Source organism: Drosophila bipectinata, chromosome 2R (assembly GCF_030179905.1).
Source record: "Drosophila bipectinata strain 14024-0381.07 chromosome 2R, DbipHiC1v2, whole genome shotgun sequence".
NCBI classification, from domain to species: Eukaryota; Metazoa; Arthropoda; class Insecta; order Diptera; family Drosophilidae; genus Drosophila; species Drosophila bipectinata.
Genome location: NC_091737.1, coordinates 5,869,435 through 5,886,631, shown reverse-complemented (window position 1 = coordinate 5,886,631; position 17,197 = coordinate 5,869,435). Strand labels below are relative to the sequence as shown.

Below are 17,197 nucleotides of genomic sequence, written 5' to 3'. Positions count from 1 at the left end.
TCGCCATCGCAAGTATTAGCGACTGGCTATCCATTACACTACTCATATGCACAAAACTTCACTCCACTTCACTTCAAGTGCCATAAATTTGTTTTTTAAATGGTATCCATTCCAATGAGCTGAGCATCAGAATACCAACTTTCTTGGGATCATCTTCCTCTAATAGCCAATACATCTCTCCGCCGCAGACGAGAACCCCGAAATGCTGTTTGCTTTCCCCTGGTGCGGATTTGGCAATATTTCGTCAAGATCTGGAGGAGGCACTGGATCTCTATTGGAAGGCATCTCATCGGATGATTCAAAAAATCATTGTGGAGGAAATTCAATCAACAGGTTTCGGTTTCAGGAATGAAGGAGACATCTCCGCGAAGACACACATATGGTATAAATATTGTGGATCAGGATCACCTACTGAATCGAAATAAGCGTGTCCGTCTGACTATTTCTACGCGAAAGCTATCGAATTGAAACTTTGCACACAACTTTTCAACACAATTTTCCTACACATTTAATTTTTGGTAAACTAATCCTGATCTGATATATCTGATCTTGACTGCAAGAGCAGTCAAGTGAGAAAAAGTATTACCCCAGTATTAACTTTCCTTTTTTGTTGTAGTTTCCAATTGTGTTGTGCATTAACCAGTTTATTACAGTTTCATACTGCATTTATGCCATTAAAATTACGAGAATGGGCAAAATTAAAAACATGTACTCACATGATGTACATATATGAGTACATAGCTCTATTTTTTTTAGTCTCATACGGCCAGACGGATCGAAATAACTATATAGGCTACGCTGTTGGAGCTGGTCAAAAATATATATACTTAATATAGAACAGAAAGAGGCAACCCCGTTTCATTTCAGCGAAGTCTCGGCGATTTCTTTCTTGTTTCCGCGCATTTATGTGCGCTACCCTAGACAATTTTATGAAAATATGTATTTTAGAAGACAAGCACAGTAACCAAGTGGTTGTACGGTTATACAGTTCCTCTATTCATCGTCTTCTGACTTGGCAAGTTTCTCAGCAATATTCATCTGCTTTACAAGCGTAAACACGGAGAATGAAAACTTTGTGACCTGCAAAGACACGCAATTAAATTTAACGGAGCCTTGAAGGACGAAAGCTTACGCTGATGTTTGTTCCCACGGATATCGGAAACACGTTCATGGCCATGAAGGTAATGGGCTGCTGGAGATTTTGCAGAAAATACAAAAGCGTCTTCTTGTACCGCTTTTCGCCGTCTATCCATTGAGACTGGAACAGGGCATCCGCCAAGTTGTGGCAGTCCTCCGTGAGGTAGTTGCAGAGAATGCAGAAAGGTGTGGTCTCCAGCAACACTGCGGCCATGAAGGAGAGTGCGGCAATGGCAGAGCCCAGATTGGCGAACAGCACGATGTTGATCAGGGTGAAGCCCAGCACCAGACCCACCACTAGGAACTGCACGAAGATGGTGCCCGATATCACGGGGCGCAGGCAGTCTACAAAACTGAAAAACCACACACGAATTTTAGATCCGTAACGTCTTTGATGTCTCTTTACACACCGCAGGATAACCTTGTGGTCTTCAATGCACTGAACCAGTTTTTGGTACCGCTGCTCCTGGTTTTCCACTGGATCCGTTCCCAGATGGCGGAGGCGTTCGGCAAAGATGGACATGTGGGCCCGCAGAACCAGAATGAAATTAACAGGATAGCAATCCACGCAGACGTCCTGAAAGCAGGCGCCTGCCATGGCAAAGTACTCTAGGCCGGCCTGCATTCCGAGATGCCAGTTACTGGAACGCCAGTCTAGGTAGGGATAGTAGTTCTGATAGGGCGGCCTACCGATAGCAATCGCCGAGAGAAATGTGTTCGTTGCATACACCATGTACACGGTCATGAAGAAAAAGAATATCCGGTTGCTGCTTGAGACTGCGCGATGGACCTGCAGTCGCTCGGAAGGCTGCGTCAGACGCTTGTCCATCGCATCGAGAATGATGTTGGCCTCATCGAACCTCTTGACCAACACCCACACAATTAGTACCTTGGTGGAGCAGGACCAAGCGTTGAAGGCCACTTGCAGGGAAGTGAGGAACTCTCCCGGCGAAAATTCCGACAGATGGCTGATGTAGCCTGTTAGAAAGCCTATGGGCTGGTAGAAGGTGGAGCAGAGGTTAAGTGCGAAGGACCACGCCACGTAGGCCAGAAAGAACTTGGCCGGAGGCTTCCGCACGCCCATAAGAAAGATGCATCGCAGTAAGTAGAGGGTCGCGTCCCGGGAGCGGGCCGGATCATCCTCCGACCGAATGTACATCGCTGGAAAGATTCTGCGTAGCTTTCGCATAGTTCAGGTCTATGTTTCAACTATGGATCCTTGATTATCCATCGTCCCTTTTATAGGGGAAACCGTAGCGTGATTATAAACTCATCAATGTGATTTGACTTTGATAATTTATAAACCACAGAAAAAGGTTGGTACCAATCAATTAGGGCGACGTTACCATGGCCCCTCAGCTCTTCCACAGTCTGCCACCAGGATTTTTCGACTCTCTTTGCCGTTTAGGGCTAAAGCAGTGCAGGGGTCTTGGTGTGGCCACGAGGCCGACCCTGATTCGCCTTACAGAACAGCCAGCACGTAATGCTGCCCAAAAGTGTAAAAGTTTACACTTCCATATAAATAACTGATGACCTATCGGCCAGCAGTCTGTAACAGTTCACAGTGAAAAAAGAACTATATTTTATCGCTCAATAATGCAATGATTGTGTAAGCAATCAAAGGTATTTCACAAGAACCTATCAAATTTACGACAATTAAAATTTTATTAAACTTTTTTTCGTGTTAAAAACTATATTTATCTCAATTTGTCAAAGGTATCATAAATATGTCTTTCATTGGAAATATCATTGGGTTGTTTATAACAAAAAGGGTCTCAGCTGCTGCATGGAATTTTAATTAGCAAACTCTGACAGTCTCAAACGGAGTCTTAAAGGGAAAGTGACCCACACTTAAATAAGTTTTTAATTAAATGCTTTAAGTCTCTTAGCATCAGCTGAAATGAAAGGCTTTGTTTCTGCGACTTTTATCACCAGGTTTTATTTCGATTTCGGGTAAAATAATTAAGTTAAATTTTTTAGAACTCAAATATAGTTTTTTTGTTATTATTTATAATGATAAATATTGGTAAACCGGTGTTTACCTGCTTGAGAATCGAATTTTTTTGAGAAATTTCAGTTTTCAGTTTTTTCAGTTGCTTAGCGTGTGCTGCGGTATACATATGTATTTGGAAGGGAATTATTAATTTGTTTAAATTCAATTCCAAGCATAGCTCAGCTCTGGTTCTTCCCCCTCTTATCTCTATTTCTGAATTTTTCATTTGAACTTCCCAAAGCTCCCGCTTTGGCTTCCTATTTGGCCCAGTGGTTCAAGGTAAAGTGTGTTTTAACTTTTTAAATATTATTTTTGTATTGTTAATTAATAATATGGAATTTAAACTGGTCTTTTCTATGAAGTCTTGTAACAAGACAATCTCCTCATCACAGCCTACCATCCATTGCTGGCTATGTGAAAACGTTGTACACGCCAAGTGTGCCGGGTTCACTGCCTCAGTTTCGGATGCCATTTCCCGTAGGTCTGGGATACAATATTGTTGTGAAAATTGTCGTGCTGTCCAAGGCGAAATGAGGTCGTTCATGAGACAGACCAAAAATGGATTTAAAGAGTTGATCACTGGTTTTCGTAAAGTCAATGACCTCTGCGCGCTTGACACTTAGTTTATCAGCCTTCAGCTACTAACGGAGTCTCCTAAGCGTAAGAAATCCGCTGTTCGTGATCCGCCTCAGTCTACTTAGCCGTCAATACCGCAGCCGCTCATATCTTTTGCCACCCCAAGGGCTAAAACTGAGAACAATTCGCCGTCCGAATTTCTCAAGGAAAGTGAGCAATTGTCTGATATGTCCTCCGTGGTATCCCTTCAAGTGATACCACAGGTCCAAGTAAATGAAACCTCCGCCAGAGTTACCCAAAAGGGTATTCCACAGTCTGGACCCCCGCACCGACTGATGCTGCAGTTCTCGTACCTGCGACACCAAAACCCTTACAGGTGATTCCTCCATCAAAACATATATTTGTTTCTAGGCTTGCCCCTTATACTTCAGAGATTGATATCTCGGCTGATATCAAAGCCAAAACTAAAGCCGATATAAAGGTGGAAGACATAGCGAAATTTAAACATAAATTTGTAAGGCGCACGTCTTCTTTCAAGATTCGTGTGCCTGCGCTGACGTTCAAGACGATTTGTTCACCCAGTTTTTGGACAGAGAACATTTTCGTAAAACTAGTATCGTCACTAACCCTTACCTATAAGAATACTAGGGGGTTACGTAGCAAACTCCCCAAACTATATTCTGAAAGTTTTTCTTTGCATCCCATATTATATCCTTTCCAGAAACTTGGTCAAAGCCGGAGATCTTTAGCTCCGAAGTTTTTCAAAGTAAGTACACAACTTTTAAACGGGATCGACCTTAGCGAAGGGGGGGTGGAGTCCTCATTTCGGTAGACTCCACTCTTGCTTCTGAAGAGGTGAAATCACAAGAGTTTGGTAATACAGTCGAATCCCGATAATTCGTACCCCGCTAAATCAAATCAAAAATAATTTATTTGCATTCAAACTCGTTAATTCGTAAAAATTCCATACATTTTGGTCCCCTCGTTAATTCGTAGCATTTGGCGCAACGCAAAGAATATTGAACCTCTTATAAATCGTAATTTTGTTTCCTAACCTCTTATAAATCGTAATGCAATGCGAAATTTTTTGTAGTTAAAGCACCGTTAGATTTTGCAGACAGCTATGCCGCCTTTATGTCGCTATGCATTATGAATTTTTTGTTTCTCTCACTGTTTTCGGTTAGTTTGCTGTTACCAATTATTGTTACCAAAAATTAACAATTATTTTAAAGCTTGAATTTTTGTTTTTTATAATTTAATGTTTCTGCTTAATTTTTTATTAGTACAATTTTATGTTATTGTTTAATTTTTCCCTTATTTGAAAAACGTACAAATGAATATACATACTTATAATATGTGTTTAATTTAAATAAAGTTAAATACATATGTAAACATGATGTGAAATGTAAAAGTCCCGTTTATTCGACTCTTTCATTTTTGAGCCCCGTTAAATAGAAATCTCGATAAATTGAATTTCCGTCTAATTTGTAAAAAAAGTTATCCACTTGCCCTTTCGAATTATCGGGACTCGACTGTGTATAATTTATTTGCATTCAAATTATTTTGTCCGCGGAATCTTTATACATTACTTGTTCATATATACCGCCTTCGACTGAACCGCCCACATATTGGCAGCATTTGTCCGCTATTCAACCCGTTTTTGATCTTATGGCTAATCGTGACCACCTCGTCGCTGTGAGCGACTTTAATATCCCAGAATTAAAGTGGTCCAACGTCTTTAACTCACCATCTTTATCCCTTATCACGCACCATGACTTCACCGCGGGAATTTTTGATATGTCCCTAGACCAAATTAATCATTTCATTAATCATTAGAAATTCGTTAGGTCGGCTTTTAGACTTATGCTTTATATCTGATCCCGATGGTACCGCTCTCTCCAGAGCTTTCCCCCTTTCAACCCCATAGGATCCATATCACCTTACGCTACAGGTCTCAATCAAAACCATTTCTGGTATCGATCAGATGTCTCCATGCGTGGCAAATAAGATTTGCTGCTTCCGTAAAGCTGATTTTCACAAACTTAATAGCCTTAGCGATACATATGATTGGTCCGATATTCTGGTGTGCCATGGAAATATCCGTCCGCTTTAACAAATCCTCCTTGGTTTACAAGGAGCCTTACAATCCTTAAAAATACTGAAAATAGGCTCTTACTTAAATATAAAAAAACATGCAGTAGTATTGATTTCCCAAGATATCTACTAGCTCGGTCAAATTTTCCGTGCATAACGCTGAATGTTACAGGAATTATATTCGCCGCTGCCGGATACAATTTAGTCAGGATTCAAAGCAGTTTTATAATTTTGTAAACACAAAGCGTAAATATGAATCTTTTCCACCTCTGCTTACGTTTGAAAATTCATCTGCGACCTCTGATCAGGCCATTGCCGATCTATTCGCAGAATTTTTTCAAACAACTTGTTCTCCACCTAAGTTAACAGATCAGTCTTACGCATACAACATTCAATCAGCAAATCTTATTTTCTGTCCGTTTTTCTCCGAAAAAAGCTTATTATCGGAGTTATTACCTGGATTGATTACCAGGCTGTGTGGTAAAATACTGTGCCAGGGCTCTGTGCAAACCTCTTCTAAGACTTTTCAACTTTTCTTTGGAAACCTCCATTTTTCCCCTTAAGTGGAAGGAATCTTTCATAATTCCCTTACATAAAAAAATGAAAAAGTCCGATGCTGCCAATTACAGAGGGATCTCTTAATTGTCGGCAATTCCAAAGTTATTTGAAAAATTAGTTACTCCTCATTTGCAACACATTTGCTCTGCGATCATCTCTCGATCATGGCTTTATTAAGCGTAGCTCCACCACCGCGAACTTATTGGAGTTGACATCCATCCATCGTCATAGATGGCTTTCGGAAGAGATAAAAAAAACCGATATAGTTTACTCAATCTCCTTGTCAGGACAGCTTGTCAGGACTAACTCCTCGTAGCTTAATAAATTACAAATAGCTTAATATATACTATTTTATCGTTTCTCGAGCGCCCCTCAGTCGTCTGGGCCTCTAAGCTTTATGATGAAGACAGGAATGCTAGCTGATACTCTATTCGATGCTCAAGCCATTTCTAATTCAGAAAGACCGCAAAAAAAAAAAATAAAAAAAAATATATATTCTTTCATAGATTGATTCATATATTTTACTTTAAATGTCTAGTTTTCAAACATTTTTGTATTCGTTTTTGGATGATTTGCGAGATTTTGATCATTCCCCTACTACAAAATGCTTTGTCTACTATATATTTCAAAGCCTACTGTATTATTTATATCACTGTATTTACCGTATTTATGACATAGCAGAAAAAAAAACAAGAAAGGAAAGCTAAATACCCTTGCAGTTAAAACCGTATATATATCGCAAACGTCGGATATAGTCTGCCGATCCTTATGAGAATATGATTATATAGCCCAATTTATTATAATAAAAAATCTAAAAAAAAGTCCCAAACTTTTATCTTAAACAAGAAAGGAAAGCTAACTTCGGGCGGAGCCGAAGTTTATATACCCTTGCAGTTTAAACCGGATATATATCGCAAACATCGGATATAGTTAGAGCCGATCCTTATGGGAATATGAATATACATATAATCCAATTTATTACAATACAAAATCTAAAAAAAGTCTCAAGCTTCTATCTTCAAAAATACCAAAGTTGGTATTTCTACCAAAAACCATTTCCGATCGTTCAGTTATATGGCAGCTATAAGATATAGTCGGCCGACCGTTATGAAATTTAGTATGAGTATGAGTTAGAGAGTTCAAATTTTGTATGAATTATACTTTTTGGAAATGGTCGGAAATGGTTTTTGGTAGAAATACCAACTTTGGTATTTTTATACCCTTGCAGAGGGTATTATAATTTACCATTTACCATTTTGTCTTGTTTATTCAAGATTAATGAGACAACATTAGTGTGTTTCAAAATTGATACCAGTTTTACCCAAAAAAATGGCGTCAAAGTCCGAAAATATGAAAAAAATTCCATAATGTCAGTTTCTTGTGTAAAAATTGTATCCTTTTTGTGTTAAAAAATTGAAAGTCCCTTTTTTTCAAAAGCTACATTATTTAACTATTGAAAAACGACGGAAATTTTAAAATCGGCGTAAAATTACGCGTTTACGAATTTTTAAGAGAAAAAATGTCCCTAAAACCCGTTTTTTCTAAATAAATCAAGATTTTGAGGGTGTTAGAAATATTTCAAACACGGTTTTGTAATATATTCGACCTAATAAACAATTCCTGCTAGGTCTCTATTATTAAGTTTATTATTATTATTTAAATTGATTTTATGATTTTAAATGTAGAGTTTAATTGTATTCATCGAATTACTTTGTTTACTTTTTATGTAACTTTTTGTTGAATTTTGACCAGACAAAAATACCTCATTTTACAAATCACGAAAATAATGTATGTCCCATAAACAGGGGTTATTTCTATATCGCTTTTTCAAGATATCGGTATTTCCATAGCATAAATATAGTAATAGTCTCTGACATCGACACTTTCATACGAACATGACTATATCGTATCGGCTGTTGATGCTGATCAAGAATACTTATATATGTATGTATGTATACTTTATGGAGTCGAAATGATGAGAGAAGGCTCTAGTTACATACATTAACATCATCACATTAATGCAATATACCCTTGTACTACCTTGTATTAGCGGGTAAAAAATATGGACGTTTTTACGGAAAATGAAACTCAACTCTAGATTAAATCGTTTAATATTATACCCTCTCAGAGGCCAAAAGTGTGGAACGCAGTGAACGAGACATCTCCCACCCCATTAAGTATATATTATTAAATATTATACAGTAATTTATAATCTTTGATACTATATATACATTCTGGATCATCATTACCTCTAGGATTCTATATAATAATTAGCATCAGTTTCTATTCAAAATATTTTCTTAGCTGAAAAGTTATGTACTCGAAAGTTTGCACACGTAATGGAAATGTAAAGTTTCCTTTGTAATTTGCTGTTTTTAAGCAAGAGTTTCTTTAGGACTTTCCTCAGATTCCATTTTTTCTCAACTGATCCGATATACAAATTTTCTGAGGGTTCGCCCGAATACAGCCTATTGCTTCTATAACTATAACTATAATTGATCGGAAATGCCATAAAGTTACCAGTCACAGCTTATGGCTGTCCAGTAAATGCTTGGGATTTGAAAAATTCGTACTGTAATTATTATTATATTTCAAACTATAACCAATATCCTACAATATGTTTATCTTATAACACACTCATCCTAAACGCCTTAGCTTGCACCCGAAGCTTGCTTTCCTTTCTTATTATTATTATTACCGCGGCTGGCACTTACCCCCTCCAGTCGTGAAGGGAAGCTCTACTCGCAGTAGGTGCCAAATTTCATTTCCATGGAAAGAAAACTCATTTACATTTGAAGGCCTGGCAACCATCCGTTGTGCGGCCAAAGAAGGGCGGTTACGTTGATGTTATTCACCTGAGCTTTGCCAAATCACTCATAACAAAATCAACAAACAGTCTGGACTGGGACCTCAGTCGACTTCGACTTCAGTACGAAAGATCTCGGAGTCGTTTGACTTCAAAGCAAGCAATCTGGGAATCTAATTTTTCACAGCTCCCTTTAGCAAGATGCCACGGCGGTGTGGCTGGTGCCGCGTGTCGCGCGACTGCGTCCTGCACATCAATGTGGTGTTAATTGTGATAGGGCTGATTTTTATGTTAGACGTGTTTAGCCACCTTTATCTGCGGTCGACCATGTTCCCCGACATTCGTCTATACCCGGTGGTGATACGGGGTTGGCTGTTCTGGATTCGTGGATTGACGATGCTCTCCTACATATCGGAAGCTATCCTGGGCATTTGTATGGCCAAGCAACCTAGCCTTATTAAGTACGGAAGCTACATACTGGTTGGTCTCGTAGTGCTCCTTTACACTGTAAGCATTGCGGTGACCCGCTTCATGTACCGCGACAGATTCGAATACTTCGCCCATTTGCTCGTCTACCAAATGTGGCTGAAGAGAACCCTAGGAAAGATTGAGGCCGAATTCAGTTGCTGTGGCATGGTGGGAGTAATCGACTACCAGACACCGTCTGCAAATCGCACTTGGGACAGTGGCTCTTGTTGCAGCGAGCCGAATTGCCCCGGTTGCAATCCCAAGGTTGAGGAGTACCTATGGACTATTGAGATGGATGTGGCACGCGACAACATAATCGTGTCAGTATTTTTGGCGTTGGGCATGATCGTCATGCTAATGCATTTTCATGATGTCAATTTTCACGAGGACCCATTCGAGGATGATTCCGTGGATACTACTGAAGCTACTGAGGAGGAAAAGAATATTTTGTTTGGAGAGGAGCCCTCACAGCCTTCGGACCGTAACAGTGATTATTGGAGAAAGTAATGACTCTTGCCTGTTCTGGTCAATTGAACTTTAATTCATTATGGACCCCATTCCCCTATTTCCAACTCTTGTTTATTCTTTTATATGTGGGGTTGTCGGCTAACTTGTTGTGGCCCATTAATTAGGATGCTAGAACGACCCCGGAATCCTCCATCCTCTATGCATTGGCTACACTTATTTTCGTACTTAAGAAAATGCCATTAAATAATATATAATGACTTCGATTTCAGTCTTAAAAGGAACAATTAAATATGCTTTTATAGCTTTAGCTGCATTTATATGACTCACTCCTAAGCCTAAAAAAAACTCTTCATTAAATACCATTAAAATTTTCCCACAACTTTTCTTATATGTATCATTGAACCAGTAAATAAAGTGTTTTTCTCGTCTTCAATCTTACCGCTTTGACTCAATCGTAGAAGCCGTGACCTTGTCACGTTTAAAAAAATCTTTGAACAAGTTGTGCAATTTCTATTCCCCATCTAAGACCTAATAGGAAATTAGCTGAAATTATTTCCTTTAAATAAATCCTTTTATTAAAAGATAACTTTTTTGTCGGTTTTTAGTCTTTTTAGTCTTTAGTCTTGTAGAGACTAAAATTAAACTAAACATATTAATAATTAATTGTATAATTTCATTTAATGACCAGCAATAAAATGAAAACTAATATAAAATAGAGGACCGAAGAGGTGATCGATATATAGACAAGGACAAGATATAGTATATAATATAGTCCGCAATCTTGAATTAAATGGCAAAATTTCATTATTTTGGGATTTTTAAAATACAACTTATAATGAATACGGTCCCAAGTTAGAATTATCTGACAAAAGAACACTGCCTAATTATATAAAATTACACTTTTAAATGTCATATAAATGCTACTCCGTAAACGGTTTCAAGAAGCCACCCAACCAATCTTTCAAAAGCTTCGCCCGCCTAAAGAATCAATTCTCAGAAACTAAGATCCTTTAGAAGTAGAGCCCAGTAAAAACTGTTCTAGGAACAAACAAAATCTAATTTTTATGAACTACATTTTTCTTTAAGGGGAGGGTAAGGTATTACATTTTTTTTTTTTCAATTTTTTTTTTATTTTTTAAATTGAACGCTGTCGAGTGAAGAATATTGTGTCAAAATTTCAAGTCAAATTAAACAAAATTGACGAAGTTATTAGTTATTGACAAAGTTGCTTATAAACGTTTTACACTGGATTACACTGGTGTTTAAAACTTTAAAGCGTTTTTCCCACAACTCACGTTTTCTAAGTCGGTGCCCCTCATAACTTCAAAACTACTGCACCGATCCTTTTGAAATTTTAAACACTATTTCTGTACATATTTTACGAGGTAACGCTGTCGAGTTTTTTTGTTTTTTGTTCATAATTTTGATTTTGCAATGACAAATTAACCGATTTTTTCCCAAAAAATTGAGTTTTTCACTTCAAAGTCTTCGAAAAAATTAAAAAAAATTGCAATTTTCAAAAAACCTTTACAGCGTTACCTGGGGCGAACTATTATCTAACGGATGAATTTTAATTTTTTGATTACAAATGATCCAGCACCGAGTTATGAGGGGCACCGCAATTCAACTTTTTTTGGCGACACGTCCGGACAATTGCTACCATTGCCATATTTTTAAATATTTTTTTTGTAAAAATTTTATAAAACATTCTTCTAATGTCATTCTTTAATATACCGTTGGTTGAATAAATAAATTTTAACTGTGTCGTCAGGAAAAAAATCACAAAAACATGGCTATTTTCGCATGATTTGACTTTACCCTCCCCTTAACGCTGACAGACGATTTTAGCCATTCACTTTAACATTCGCTTTTTACTCGGACTTGGGAGGAATGTTCAGCTACGGCAGGGGAAATAAAAAAGTGGCTTGAACTGGGAGGTAGGACCGGAAAAGTGCACGGCAGTGCTTCCGTTGCGGTTTGTCTAAAGGAAGCTCCACCGAAAAATAAACAGCCAGAAAGGATGCGAAATGTAACGGAAGTGCGCGAAATTTTTGCACATTTTACCAACGACTCTCCTGCCCCCGCCCTGTCCAGCTATTAAGCCAGCTGCACATTTGACGGAGGAGCGGTTGGAAGGCAAGAGCGACGGGTTGCTGAATGGTTGGGTGAATTGACAGTTTGGGGGTAGAGTGCTCTCGCGGGTGGATGGACGTTGTAAGAAGGTTTAATGATGTCAACGTTTATGACAGTTGGCTTGAAGATTTTTCAATAGTTTGACAGTTGCCCTTTTCGTGATCAAGATCTAAACTCAGTAAACGGAAGGAAGTTGAATCAGAGAAATCCAAGACGTATTTAAAGACGATAAACAAAGAAAGCCCTATTTTTAAGGGTGATCCAAAATAAAACTTTCAGTTCCTTCTGCTTTAAAAAACCCTTCTGTGCTAAGAGTAATAAATAAAACTATAAAACTCCAATCAGTTCATTTTCTAAACTAATTTTGTCAAACTTAAATTGCGAACTACTTATCAGCATAATGTGCCGCTTTAAATATTTTTACCAAAGAATGTTTTGGCGTAAACCAAAGTGCTCTTGTTTTTAGACTTTTACATAGGGTTGATTTCAGTATTATTGACCAAAAAATCAAATTAAAGGCTTACATTTTCCAATTACTATGACTTAATATTTTTTGTTTTGGCAGTTTTCCTGAAAAGTAATCATACCCTCGGAAAAATATACACAGTGTGACATGGTTTATGGATGGGTCTTTAAATGTAATAGGTACAAGATATAAAATGTATGCTCATATAAGGTATAGCGATTATTTCTTCAACGCAAGCCACTATTCAGACCATCCAAATACATTTATGCCTCTTTATTTGATTTGATTTCATATGGCTGGCTCTATATCAGGTTGTAGAGATGTGAAAAGTAATTGATCCGTCTAGATCCAGGCCATTGTCCCAAATTGTAGGTCATAAATAAGCAACGTTCCGGCAGTTCCATTTCGAAATACGTATTTTGTATGTATTTGACGTACGCCATGTTACAGCGTCAGTGGTGCGTGCATGTTTTTGTGTGCTCATTATAGTTGCCACAAGGTCAGATTTTGTCACTAAATGCTAGAACCCACCTTTCTATAGCCCACATTCTGTTTTTGGAAGTGGTTGCCATTCTGATATATCCTTCTATTTGGTTTACGACACTCAATTCGTTGGCGTTTTGGGGTTGTTTTAAATGCTATTAGCCAAACAGACATACACTGCCAACAACTGAAACAGACTGCCGATCAACTGAATAGGTTCACATAAATTTGCTTGCATTTTTATTATTTTTTTTCACAAATTGACCGTAAAAATATTGGACGAAGACAAAATGTTGTAAATTATACACGTAAAGATAAATTATTCACGTAAACCTTCAAGACTGCTCTTTACTCACACTGCTCACATAATCTGGACGAGCCAATGGCAAAAATGTTTTCCGATAAAAAAAAATTTAATTTAGACGGCCTTGATGGATACAATTCTTATTATCACGATCTTCGAAAGGAAGAGCATTTTCTGAGCCGTAGCCGTAGCTGTGAGGGAGGGTGACCATTGTCTGGGGGTCGGTATCCGATTTTGGCACTTTCGACCTGCAATGTGTTACTTTCAACATGAACGTGGAATCGTACAAATCTATATATACATATTATATATGTAGAATGCGTTTCTACATTATTCCAATGTTATTGGAATAATGTAGACTTACCAGTAAGATAACGCTCCTATTCATACAGCCAGGGTGGTAAAAGTGTGGATTAAGTCTCAAAAAACGCGGATTCACTCATTATTAGAATTTTTAAAATTTGCTTTTTGTCTTAACCAACTTATATAACTTGAATTTTTTTAGGTTTAACCTATTCAGATGAATGAAAAAAATCATTGATTTTGTTAGCCTTTTAGAAAAATAAATATACATGGAATTAATAAAATGTTTTCGAAAAAAATTCTTCAGCATTTTATTATACCCTTGCAGAGGGTATTATAATTTTGTCCAATATTATAGCATGTTCGCCAACATGCTCGGCTGTGGATGGGCCCCTTAAGTCTCTCAGCCTTAAAGCTTTGCTCACACCCAGCTTTTCTTTGCACGCAGTATATACATATATGGTAAGTCGGAACGGCGGGAATCGGCTGACTATATATTCTATAGCTGCCATAAAACTCATTGATCGAAAATTCTAGAAATTCAATATCATTATCAATAACAATTGAATAGGCTTAAGCCAAACGCACACTGCGTCCACTGTCGAAAGCTTTCGAGCTGGCTGCTGCGCTGTGAATAAAATATATATGTGTATGCACACCAAAACAATAAACTTTTTTCTTATTTTTTTCCTGGGCGGACTGCCATCACTTGCCATCACTGCTGTACTATCCTGGGTGATTTCCCTGCTATACACTTAACACTTATCTCCCTTTACAGTTCTCTCTAAATCTTAAAGCTATCCCTCTCGTCCCTCTCATTTGTGTTCAATTAACTCTCTGGAGAACATGCGGGAGGTATGCTCCATCCAGTGTTGCCAGGTATTGAGCTCGCAAATAGGCTAGATTTTGGGTAAAAATAGGCTAGAATAGGCTAAAATTCAGAAAAATATCTGAAAAATAAGCTATATATTCAAATCTAATAATATCTACCACATTAAAGTAATTTTCATGTTTTTATTATATTAAACACGTTAACAAACTTTCAATATCGTCGTTCTCCCCGTCATTCAAATAGCCTCCACGTCAGGCTATTTACAAATTTTATAGGCTATATCATTTTAAAATAGGCTAGATCTAGCCTGAAATAGGCTAAAATGGCAACACTGGCTCCATCACCTCACTACCGCGAAACTCCACCCCGTGCTATTACCCTTTTCGCTTTATCCGAACGAGGCTCCCTCAAGGACTCCGGCGGTGTCGCTTAAACCTTCATTAACCACGGATTACAACATGGGACACAAATACAATATAATTTTTTCCTGATTAACAACAAGAATTTTATCGCCGTCACGAAGGCCAACCTCCCTGCATCCACACCATTCTACCGCGTCTTCATTGCCTGTGGATCGCGGACTAATCCAGTCCCGGAGCTTTGCCTCTTTTTTGCCTAGGTGATATTTTTTTGGGAGCGATGTTACAAGCCTAGTTAAAAAGTATGCGGACTTATTAACCTCCTCTCTTATATTTTGTTTAAGGATGTAGTCTCATGTGTGAGGTTGAAAAAATCGATTTTTTTTTCACATATTTCGATAGTATTGTTTATTAGTCAACGAATGGACTACCTTATATAATTGTATCATGGAATATACTGTTAAAGTTTCAAATAAAAATATCAAATAATGACAGATCGATGACAATCGAGAGCGCGCCTACACCGAAAAGTATGAGTTTCTCGGTAGCGTCTAAACTTTAAACGCGTTTTTCTCGGAACGACATTTTTGTGTGCGGCGCAGTTGATTCACAAAATTCTATGGTACCGATCCAGCTGAAATGTGGATATGTTGTTCTAAAAAGTAACACCGCTGTCCCGTACTAGAATCATTTATTTTTAATGATTAGTTTTTTTATCATTAATTTAAGATAAATTTTTTAATTAAAAAAAAAAATTTTTTTTGTGTGTTTGCCATTTTGTTGTTTTGTGATGAAAATATTTCATTCTAGTACGGGACAGAGCCATGAGCTTACAAAACAATAATCTATTCCAATTTTTTGTTTCGGATGACTCTAGCAGTCGAAATCACCTGCGCCAGGGACCTACTTGATTTTTTTAAATGCATACTTTGGCATGCTATAAAGTGTATTAAACTACACAAGAATAAAATAAACAAAATATTTTCAAATAGAAAATATTTAAAAACATATGTGAAAATTGAAACAATCTCATTATTTTTTATTTAAAAAAAATTTTGTTGAAATAACCTCTAAAAAGTAGGCCGCAACATGAGACTACATCCTTAATTATTCCCCTGAACGCTTACCTGACCGAGTCAGCGCCAACACGAAAAACTGTTCACTTTTTATTAAACCTTTGCAGAGGGTATTATAATTTTGGTCAAAAGTGTGCAACGCAGTGAAGGAGACATCTCCGACCTATAAATCAGGATCACCCCATCAGTTGATACAGTATCTCAATTTTAAGCTATCGACTTCAAACTTTGCACACACCCTTCTTTCTTATGCACGCTGTATATAAGTCGGAACGGCCGGGATCGCCGAATATACATATCCTATAGGTATAACTGTGATCGGAAATGCTCTAACTTTTCCGGTTCTTCTTGGCCGGAAAACTATTTTCCTATTTATTGTAAATAAAAAATTTATTTTTATCCATCGCGTTGCTTGTTTTGTTTACTTGAAAGTCTGACCAGACGAAAATACCTACATACATACATAACTTTACACGGCTGGCATCTCTGATAAAATGAAATCACGAAATGATATGTGTCGTAATTTTTAGAGGACCTAGGATAGCCGGATAGGTTAGCCGTAGGTTCGTTGTTGTTGTTTTGCCCAAGCGCAAAAGTATGCAACAAAAATTTGTTGCTGAGAATTAAAGCTTCAGCTATGAAGGTTAATTAAATTGTGGGTGGAAGAGATGAGTACCGGGTATAATATAGTCGGGAAGTTTCCCGGGAAGACTATAGCTGTCCTTTCTTGTTTTTTATGCAAACATGTGGATTTTTAAAACTCAATCAAAAACAAGAAAGGAAAGTTTCATTTCCGACCATTCAGTTATATGTCAACTATAAGATATAGTCAACCGATCGTTATGAAATTTGGTAGATCGGATTAACTGACCAAAAGTAAAATATGTACCAAGTTCCAGCTTTCGATATTCAAAAACACAAAAGTTGGGTCACTTCCCATCGTTCAGTTATATGGCAGCTATAGGATATAGTCGGCGCATCCTTATGAAATTTGGCATGTCGTATTATTTTTCCAAAAATAGCTCTCATGTCAAATTTGACATGTTGCGTAGAAACAGTTTGCGTAGAAACAGACAGACGGACATGCTCATATCAACTCAGGAGGTGATCCTGATCAAGAATATATATACTTTATAGGGTC

The 17,197-nt window shown here is 37.6% G+C and overlaps 2 protein-coding genes across 2 annotated transcripts; one reads left to right on the top strand and one right to left on the bottom strand.

Annotated features, from left to right (window-relative positions):
* Positions 1-736: 736 nt before the first annotated feature.
* On the bottom strand, positions 737-2,326 carry Or42a (Odorant receptor 42a). The gene is made up of 3 exons (XM_017248585.3): positions 1,548-2,326; positions 1,133-1,490; positions 737-1,080 (listed from the first exon to the last, which is right to left on the bottom strand). Exons 1-3 carry the CDS (start codon positions 2,324-2,326, stop codon positions 994-996), a joined length of 1,224 nt encoding a protein of 407 aa, XP_017104074.1. The 3' UTR covers positions 737-993.
* Positions 2,327-9,244: 6,918 nt separating this feature from the next.
* On the top strand, positions 9,245-10,533 carry Tsp42A (Tetraspanin 42A). The gene has a single exon (XM_017248597.3). The coding sequence runs from the start codon at positions 9,366-9,368 to the stop codon at positions 10,137-10,139; it is 774 nt and encodes a 257-aa protein (XP_017104086.2). The 5' UTR covers positions 9,245-9,365; the 3' UTR covers positions 10,140-10,533.
* Positions 10,534-17,197: the final 6,664 nt, after the last annotated feature.

Bases quoted from the DNA above. Each gene is read 5' to 3' on its own strand.
- Or42a (XM_017248585.3), bottom strand. From the start codon at position 2,326: ATGCGAAAGCTACGCAGAATCTTTCCAGCGATGTACATTCGGTCGGAG. The intron at 1,491-1,547 runs GTGTGTAAAGAG...GTGGTTTTTCAG, and splicing joins GACCACAAGGTTATCCTGCG to TTTTGTAGACTGCCTGCGCC. The intron at 1,081-1,132 runs GTAAGCTTTCGT...GTGTCTTTGCAG, and splicing joins CCGTGGGAACAAACATCAGC to GTCACAAAGTTTTCATTCTC.
- Tsp42A (XM_017248597.3), top strand. From the start codon at position 9,366: ATGCCACGGCGGTGTGGCTGGTGCCGCGTGTCGCGCGACTGCGTCCTG.